This window comes from Octopus sinensis, unplaced genomic scaffold (genome assembly GCF_006345805.1).
Source record: "Octopus sinensis unplaced genomic scaffold, ASM634580v1 Contig02022, whole genome shotgun sequence".
In the NCBI taxonomy this organism is placed as follows: Eukaryota; Metazoa; Mollusca; class Cephalopoda; order Octopoda; family Octopodidae; genus Octopus; species Octopus sinensis.
The window spans coordinates 5385-15966 of NW_021825304.1; the positions used below are offsets into that span (position 1 = coordinate 5385).

General features: G+C 36.5%; 1 protein-coding gene across 1 annotated transcript; it reads right to left on the reverse strand.

Annotated features, from left to right (window-relative positions):
• Positions 1-344: 344 nt before the first annotated feature.
• LOC115227132 (homeobox protein goosecoid-like) lies at positions 345-5870 on the reverse strand. Its single transcript, XM_036498547.1, has 3 exons — positions 5807-5870; positions 5022-5257; positions 345-3614 (listed from the first exon to the last, which is right to left on the reverse strand). The coding sequence occupies exons 1-3, from the start codon at positions 5868-5870 to the stop codon at positions 3384-3386; spliced, it is 531 nt and encodes a 176-aa protein (XP_036354440.1). The 3' UTR covers positions 345-3383.
• Positions 5871-10582: the final 4712 nt, after the last annotated feature.

A 10582-nucleotide genomic window follows, 5' to 3' on the forward strand; every position in this document is an offset into this window, starting at 1 on the left:
GCGATCCTCCAACCGCGAGTCTGCTGCCCTAACCACTGAGCCATTGCTATCAAGAAGCGGCTGAACAAATTTCTGCCTGAGATACCAGTTGAACTGACATTTCGGAGGGCGCAGAAAGAAGAACACCTCCATCCAACTCGCTTCTTCACCGGAAACTGTACAGAAAAGACACCCAAACACATACTGGAAGGCGGTGTTCTAGCATGGTCTCCGCCGCTGGCTAAAACCAATAGAAGATAAAAGTAATACACACACAAGCAACATATACATGCAAGCATAGATACAAGCGTTCGAATACACAAAAGGAAGGAAAGCAGAACATGTCACGAAAGCAAAATATATTATTCTGAGTGAAAAACCGTTTTATTCAATTATTATATAATCATTCCTTTATTCATACATTTTGTCTTTATTTATACATTACTATATTCATTATTTACTTCCATTAATAAATCATTTATTCTTTCATTCTTTCATTCGTCTATCCGTTCATTCCGCCATTCATTGTTTGCTTGTTTTTTTTTTATTTTTGTGTGTGTGTTTTCCCCCAGCTTTACACGTCAAACATTTCACGTTAGTCATATTTTACATATTAAAACCAATGAACAATCATCAACTAAATCATTACTATATTAATTAATTCATCATTAGGCCTAATTTGCTTTCGACTTGCTTCTCTCTTCTCTCTCTCTCTCTCTCTCTCATTTTACTTGTTTTAATGTTTTGGGCTATTTTTTTTCCTTTTATACTTTCTGATATGTTTTTTTTAAAATTTCTTTTATGTCATTTTTGTTGTCGTTCTTGTGCTATCATATTTCGCTCACTCTTCAATTTGGTTTCAATTTTCAATAAAATTTTAATAGTCCATGTCTTCAAATAATTTTAAGAATTGCGCAGTAATTTTCTTCATGCATTAGACAGAAACACACAATTCACGTTGCTGTTATGGAATATTGTTTGTCAGTTTGTTGTTGTTGTTTGTTGTTATCGTTATTACAGCTTAGGGAGCTGGTCAAGCAATTGGTGACTGATAGCTGAATGGATGGTGAAAATCGATTCGAGAACCGTATTAAATACCTTGTTCTAGTATTTAATTTACGTTCTAAGCTCAAATACCGGTGAGCTTGATTTACCTTTCGTCTCTCAGGAGTCGCTAAAATAGAGCACCAACAATGTATGGTCTGGTTCTCATGGAAGAAATATTTACAATTATATGATAGTGTTATTTTTTTTTTCTCTTTTACTCAGCCATTGATATGTTTTGCTTTGTGATTGTAATACAACATTTCTACATTTTTTTGGGCTGAAATATATATATATATATATATATATATATACGTGGAACACGCTGCTTGTTGAGAAAGAGGGTTAAATGTTCAGATAACTTCTTTGCCTTTTCCGTTTTTATATTCGCTCCTATTTTCATCTTCGTTTACCGAGTTTAAATCACGCCAGCGTTGATTTTTTGCTGTTTATTCCCCGCAGAGGAACAGTTACAGGTACCAGTAATATAAACACGTCCATTTCATTAAACTTGGTCATTAGTTGTAGAATACCATTGTCTCATTGCAATTCTTGAGAAAATATTTTTATTTAAATTATCCATTGAAATGCACTTTTTGCGAGTTTTTTTTTACAAATTCATTTTTATTGTCAATATTTGCAGCAGTTGCGGTGAATTGATATTTTTATTAGAATATCCATGAAATATTAGATATTGGTCGTGTAGTTATCAATATCCAAGTTGAGCATCATGGAGGAAAACCTTTATAGGGCCAGATTTGTGATTCCCGATTCATGATTTCGATTTCTAGTGGTAGTTCAAATGCAGTTATATTTCCCGCAAAAAAGAGAAAAATCAAATCAAAACGAAATTATATCTTAATGAGTCATTGGGTCACATCACCAAGGAAGATTCTCAATTGGCTTTATTTGATGTATGAAATTATGAAAGACAAGTCATTTTTGAGTAGGGTGCATGGAGATGGGTGTCCATCCATTTCCAGCCTGTTGAATGTAGAGAAAGCAAAAACGAAAAAAAAAAAAAGGTGGGGAAAGAAAAAGAATGAAATAAATCACAGGTCTCGGATAACGAACGAAGTGAAATGTCTTAACCAGGAATAGAACCTGGTTTGCAAGCTTCGCTCGTTAGAAGTTTATCTTTACTGTACAGTGCTTAGACGGTACCCAATGACCTTGTTACAATATGCTCCACTCAGAAATGGATATGTTAGAATTTTTCAAAGACAGGAAATTCATAAGGATAGCAAAACTACCCCATTACAATACGAAATCAGTTCATAGTCTGTATATTTCTTTTATTTGATTTGGTTTTGTTGATGTTGTTATTATTATTGTTGCCGTGTTTTTGTTATGGTTGGTGTTTTAATATTTGTTATGTTTACTGTTGTTTTGTTATGTGAAGATTTAATCGGAAAATATCGTTCATTGTCAGTGTATGTTGCTCGATAAACAGTTCATTTAAATACATTTACATGCACCTTTATACATCGATAAACACATACAACATTGAACGGCTTATTTTGATGTAAACCCAGTTTAATGAACGTCCTTTGGTTTTCATTGTTCAAAGAGACTCCATAAAATACGTACCACTATTAATACACTTGAGAAGACGTTTTCAAATATGTCGGCTACAAAACGCCCAGCCTGGGTGTCTAGTTCAAAGCAAGAGGGGACGGGAGAAGAGAAGTTAATGTGAGGGCAAAACGGAGTAGATCATTTATTTGAGGAGGTGTAGAGAACTGGGGGGGAGGGTTTGGGATAATAAAGTCAGCAATTAATCCCATGTTTAATCTGTCCAGCGACTTAATAATTATTTTTTATTTTTACTTTTAAATTATGTTGTCCAGAAATAAATGTCAAAAGAAGCTTTTAATCAACAATGCTTCCTCACTGAAAATTATTTTGATGTTGCTGCTGTTGTTGTTGCTGTTGTTTTTTTAGCCCAAGTTCATCCTGTGATTGAGCAGAGCTATGATCAAAGATATTCAAGCAATGACCATCCCGTCTTATTCCTTTTTTTTCCTATTTTACAGGCAGTGTTCATCCAGGACCATGTGATCCAAATATGTGTCCTTCTTTTTTTAAGATGGTAGAATGTGATTCGAGGAAAATATTGCTGCTGTTTTTAGCAGATCAAGCTACCAATTAGAAGCTGCTTGGTAATTGAGTACATCTGCAGTACGAGTTATTGTTACTTCCCTACGAGAAGTTCAAAAGGTATCAATAAAAATATCAGTGCTTCCTTGAACACAACTGAAGCAACAACAGCAACAACAATAACAAGAAAACAAACAAGCAATCAAATAAACAAAATGCTTGAAGGAGATTTCACATAAAACAAATATCGCAACATTCCGTCATGGTGAAGCCGTACTGGATATTTCTCCAGACGCTTGAAGTCCTAATCCCATATCGAGGGAAACACTTTCTGGTACAGGATCCAGACTTAAGACATCAATTCTTTCATCGTCGGTTTTACAAGCATTAGAATCGTCTTTATTTGCCAACATGTCTCCATCAATCGTCCCTTTCTGAGATTCTTCTCTCTTTTGCCGCCGCCATTTTGCTCTTCTGTTTTTAAACCAAACCTGCGGAAAGACAAAGAAATATTAAATATCTTCAAAATTTGTTTATTTATTTATTTTATTTATTGTGAAAATAGGCACAGGCATAGCTGTCTAGTTAAGAAGCATGCTTTGAGACTTTGTAGTTTTGGGTTCTATCCCACTGCACGGCACCTTTCACAAATGTCTCCGGCTATAACCCCGGACTAACCAATGAATTTTTAATGAATTTGGTAGACAGGAACTGTGTGGAATCCCGTCGTGTGTGTGTGGTGTGTGTGTGTGTGTGTCTGTGCCCCACCAAACACCGCTTGACAACCGGTACCTCGTACCTAGCGATCAGGCGAAAGAGCATGATAGAATAAGTACCAGACTTTAAAAAGAAAAGCTGAGTACAGGAGCCGATTTGTTTCACTAAACCCTTGAAAGAAGAGCCGGCCAATGACTGAACCAAGTAAAAAAAAATAAAAGATATGATGAGTAGGGAGAACCGATAGTTAATAGGCGGTTGGGACATTCGTTCAACAGCGTCTTTCTGTGGTGCATCTAAAGTATATCAGTTCTTCAGGATTCACTTCTTATATTATATATGAGCAAAATGCCCCCCCCCCGACCAATGGATGGTGCTGAGTTGTCAAATATTTAAACAGAATTTTCTCAAAACAACTTGTCCGACCGTCCCATAGGCCTCCCCTTTGAGAAACACTGATTTAACCTAAATTTGAGACAGCAGAAAAAGAAGAAATAAAGATGGACTTTTTTCTACTCCAAAGAAAAACGATTTTATTCACACAAATATACAACCGAAGAGTTTAAAGTGCCAGTAAGAACATCGCAACAGCTGATGTACTTGCGTGTACAAATACACGTTCCCGCGGCTTTATCGATCGCATTCTCACCTGGAATCGATTTTTGTAATTTTTTCAAGACTTATACGCGCCCTGATACCGTCGGTATCTACATATCAAATTTGAGCGCAATCGGATGGAGGATGCCCGAGATCCTAGAAGACACACACACACACAGAGACAGACAGAATGGATTTTATATAATAGATATTTTCAAATAAAATTTAAGAACTGATAACTTTGTTTTTATACAGATAATAGCATTAGTCATTAGTCTTTTTTTTTATGCAAGCTGTAATATTAGTTTCAAATTTTGACTTGAAGGCCAGTAATTTCGAGGAGGATGCAAGCTCGATTGCATCGAACCCAGTGCTCAACTGGTACATATTTTATAAACCCCGAAAGGATGAAAAGCAAAGTCGGCCTCAGCGGAATTTGAACTGGTGTTGCTTAAGAGATATTTGTAGTCGAACACTATTATTTGATCGTTTTGAAATTTTAAATGAGAAAATGAAAAAAGAGAAAGAATAAGATAAAAGTGGGGAGGGAACAGGAAGATTAGTAGAGATAAAACGCAGCTTACTTCAATTCGTTCTTCCTTGAGTTCAACTTCCATAGCAAGCTTCTCCCTGAGTAAAACATCAGGATAATGTGTCGTCTGAAAGGTCGCTTCTAACTGTTCCAGTTGTTCTTCAGTAAATATAGTCCGATGGCGGCGCTTCCGTTTGGCTGTTAAAGGAATTTGGTCAGAACTATGGCAGCTTTGTACATTTGGTAAAAGTACTGGATATGCTACAAAATATGTAAAATGAAGAAATGCTATAATTTGACGTTATATTCTTTCAGACACAAAACTTCCACATTTCATACATAGGGTCTGTATTAATATTCGTTTCAAATTTTGACACAAGGCCAGTAATTTTGGGGGTGGGGTTAAGTCGATCTCATCCACGCCAAAGTTCAACTGGTATTTATTTTATCGACCCCGAAAGGATGAAAGGCAAAATCGATCCCGGATGTGAGGACAGACGAAATACCTATTTCTTTACTACCCACAAGGGGCTAAACACAGAGAGGACAAACAAGGACAGACAAACGGATTAAGTCGATTATATCAACCCCAGTGCGTAACTAGTACTTATTTTAATCGACCCTGAAAGGATGAACGGCTATGTCGACTTCGGCGGAATTTGAACTCAGAACGTAACGGCAGACGAAATACCGCTAAGCATTTTGCCCGGCGTGCTAACGATTCCGCCAGCTCACCGCCTAAGGACAATATTGATATTGTGCAACAGAATCTTTCGCAAAAGCACCGAAGTTAAACCTGAATTTTAAAATTTCGTTACTGTATACTTAGTAGTTTACCTGCTGTACTTCGGGTTTCACCACGCACTAGAACAAATGCGCAATATGGATTTCTTACGTTCATCATTACTTAAAATAAGTACCAGAGTTTGACCAAAACCTTTCAAAGCGGTGCTCCTGCATGGCCGCAGTGCAATGACTCGAAGAAGTAAAAGATAAAAGAGGGTCAAAACAATAGGGTACAATGATCCAGCCCACATGACTGCAAGTGGGTACCACAAAGAAAAATCACTTTAATTTTTATATGCTAGACAAGGGACATTATATAACTGGTATTCTGTTAATTTTTGCATCTATACACAATTCTTCATTCCAATTGACTCCGCATTTGCCTCTCTTTTATATCATTTTATTATATCTCGGGACGGTGATTGTGTCAGTCATTGATGAGGTCGCGTATTACAGCGAAAGAAGCTTAAAAAACCTAAACGATTAAGCGAACGGTCGATTAATCGACAAATAGATAATAAATAAGTGAAATAGAACCAGTGCATGTATTTATGATTGGCAATCTCCCGAGATACAACAAAATTTGCTTTAATTTACGAGTTCCAATCATCGAGAAACTCGCAAACCAATTACGAAACTCATTTATTATTTCTAGTTTTCTAATCATTGTACAGTGGCCATATTAGAACATCATCGCCAAAGATGAGGTCGATTGGATCAGCTTCTCTAGTACTTGACCGGTACGTATTTTATTGAGATTAGAATGATGAGAGATATAGACGACTTGGTCAGGATTCGAAATTAGAACGTAACGGCATGATGCTAAACGAAAACAAAATACTAATAAACACTCTTGTCCAACATTCTAGCAAATCTGCCATACGTAGAAATAGAAGCTATGAACGTATTCATCACAAAGTCCAGTTCTTGTTGCAGTGTGGGGATGGTTTGTCTGTTTGATCCTGTAAGTTATGCCAGCGGAGTGCAAGTTTCTGGTGGGGCCTACCATATGGGATAAGTGAAAGGATAGGGGCTAGGCTAATATGTATCAGCTTTTTTCCAGCACCAACGTAGAAAACATGTTGAAGAAGCATCGATGACAATTCTCAACAAATCAGACATGGGAGGGGAATTTTTTTCCTTCAGTGAAACATGACACGGTGCGGTAAAATCCAAAAGGAGGAAACCGACATCTTGCATTACACGCCAAGCCCTGACCTGAAACCCACAAGAGGAGGTGGGTCAAAAGAAAGGATACGCTGAAAAAACTGGAAGCGATATACGGGAGCAGAGCTGGTAAAGCTAGAATCTTAACGGAGAGCAGTAGAAAAGACAGCCCAGAATTCAGAACAATAGGGAAAAGTCGTCGACAGCCTATGATCCATAGCGAGAAAAAGGCTTAAGTAAGTGAATGAACAAATGGTTTATGATATTTACTTTCCCATCTTGAGTCAACGGAGAAATATCTAGGAGAGCGTCTCACCTACCAGAAATAGCAACTATTTCTTCTTAAATCACACTTTACTGTTCTGAAGAGACTAAGGACACATTGAGCAATATACTCCAAAATGTGCAAAAGCACCGGGATGATTGTGACTGGAGCACTTCTGGTGATAAAATCACTTATTTAACTGTGGCTTACCTGAGGCTAAACAACAACAGCAAATATCAAAAATACTAACATGCACCCCTTCCCCTCCAGTACCGTCTCTTCATCTTCGTATAAACAATATTTGTCTTTGTAAATCCGACATTTCTGCCAACAAATCTTAATTCATTTAAGAGCTTGTGATTATAACTGTAGTTTTCAGATGAGTTTTAATTAAACAAATTATAACTCGCACACAATTTTGATGATAATAATAATAATAATAATAATAATAATAATAAATATTATTATTATTGTTGTTGTCGTTATTATCATTACCAGAAAATGAAGAAGAAGAAGAAATTTTTACTGCTTGTTTCAGTTTTGTGCAAATAAATACATTTTAATTAAGAATTAATTAACTTAAAACGATCAGTGGAGAAATTAGTTTTTGAAACCCAGAGAAACGACGAAAACATTCAAAATTAATAACTAATATTTCAAATTATTGGGAAAGAGAGAAAGAAGGAATAAAGCGATAGAACAGAAACCTATGGAATGAGAAAGAGCCAGAGGGAGGGAGGGAGGGAGACAGAGGCAGAAAAGGAAAAGAAGAGCAAGAAGAAATGAAGACAAAATAATTTTGTCTGAATTTATTAGTGAAGCAAATCTTGTGACGAAGGCGATAAATCGAATCTGGTAGTATGATAATCAAACAACTTAGAGGATCTGTGTAATTAATTTGAGGAAATATTTTCTTGAAAAACACGAATCATAATTAATCAAGAATCATATTTCGAACGAAAGAAGCTTGTTGAATGCAAATTAAAAATAGTCATAAATTTAATTCAATTCTGCAAGCAATGGCAAATTCTTTCTCCATCTTATTGATGTTACGTACGTAACAACAAAAACCCCCAAAAGAAAACAAAAAAGTAAAGCAAAAACAAAAAACGAAAGACAAAATAAACTAAAAGCAATTACTAAAACAAATACAAGAACAACAAAAACAGAAAAAAATCATGGTTGTCGTCGTCGTCATGTCGACATCATCATCATCAGCGACAAAGGTTTCTTTACTGGTGTTGTTATGCATATATACATCCGTACACCATATATATATATATATATATCAGAGGCGACGCTAGGTTGTCCGCGTCACTCGGGCACAGATTTCGACTAAGACACATGCCTGCTCCAAGAATTTAACGTTTTTCCGCAAAATTTCTAGCCCCAGATGGTTTATTTTTATATATCTAGCATTATGTCTTTCTCCATTTCTTAGTTAAGGGTGAAAATAAAGCAACCCTGCAAAACACAACTGATCTTTACACACAGATGCACAGAACAACAGCAATCAAATACCTACAGCGGAGTGCACAACAAACATAAACGATCTGTCACCTGTACTCTTGATAAAAGATGCCAGTTAATATTTTTACACCTACCAGGTTCGTTCGTATTAGACCGAGTTACTGGATAATTTTTCGATACTTTAAGAATATTGTAGAACGTTTTCATAGATTGGAATTTAAATCCTAATCTCTATAGAAATTTATTGTTTGAAGAAAACATTGAATTTGCATTACCTTTAATTTGTACGATTATAGATAACAACAGGGGCTGTAACTTCTGAGCCCGAGTCAGGCGCGTGTGAACGATGTCGAGAGACCGTCTGCAACGAATGATATATTTTGACATAGGGCACCTCTAGGACGATCGCCAGACACTGAACGAAATTAAATGAATTGCGACCAGGCTCAATAAAAGAAGCCCGAGTTATTGGCTGCAATTATATACTTGAAGTCAGTGTTGGCAGAAACTAAATCAGCATGCAAATACACGTTCATTTTAAGTTTAACATCGGACTAAGCTCGGAATGCTCGAGTGCCGGAGTTGCCACTGATATATATCTATTATATAAAATCCGTTCTGTCTGTCTTTGTGTGTGTCTTCTAGGATCTCGGGCATCCTCCATCCGATTGCGCTCTAATTTGATATGTAGATACCGACGGTATCAGGGCGAGTATAAGTCTTGAAAACATTACAAAAATCGATTCCAGGTGAGAACGCGATCGATAAAGCCGTGGGAACGGGAATTTTTACGCGTAAGTACATTTGTACGCGTAAGTACAGTTGTACGCGCAAGTACAGTTGTACGCGCAAGTACATTTGTACGCGCAAGTACATTTGTACGCGAGAAAAACGCACCTGCAGTTTGCACAAAAAAGCCGGCTGGCTTGAAATAATGTCACAAAATGCAGAATATTTAAGAGACCAAAAAGTAAGGTGCAAAAGAGATATTTTCTTCAAACTTGGCATGAAGGAAGGAAAGACTATTTGATTTCTCAAGAAGTTTTTTTTTTTTTTTGCCTTAAGTTCGTTTAACAAAACCAAAAATTTAATTGAAATAAAGGCATGCTTAATTATTTTTTAATGAAAAGAAAACACTGATTGCTTTTTATTCAGCAGAGTCCATTGGACGGGGGGCGTTTTGCTCGTATATATATATATATATATATATGTAAAAAAATACAATCTGGGACAAGAACGCAAAACATTTAGAAGACGATACAAAATACACGGACGGGACATTCGAAGCCTTCAATCTTCAGTCAGATATAGGTGTGTGTGTGTGTGTGTGTGTGAATAGATGCACACACTTTGGTGTATGCATCGACAGTTCAACCTATACAGCAACTCAACAGCATATTTCCAAACACCTGGAACTCTCTTATCTCGAAACGTCTTGTCGCTTCGTTAGCGACCGGCTTGAACCCTCTTAAACAGAGCTTAAATAAAACACGTAGAAAAGTCATACATGCGTATATCTTTTATCAGTAACTAAGCTGTGGCCATGCTGGGGCACCTCTTTCAATGGTCCAGTCGAACAAATGGACTCCAGTATTGACTGGTAATTATTTAATCGCAGTCTTTTTGCCGAAACGTTAAGTCGCGGGAACGTAAATAAACCAACACTCGTTGAGAAGCAGCGGTGGATCACAAATACAAATACAGAAATAAACACATAGGGAAGAGCTGTAAGTGAATTCTAGGGTGTCCTTGTCATGTTCTGCCAATTCGTTTTAAGAAATTCCTTTCGTAATTTTTTTGTTTCGTCAGTCAATCTACCATTCATTTTGTATGCCTGTATATATGTATGTATATGTGTGTACGTATATATATATATATGTGTGTGTGTGTGTGTGTATGTATATATATGTGTGTGTGTATGTATA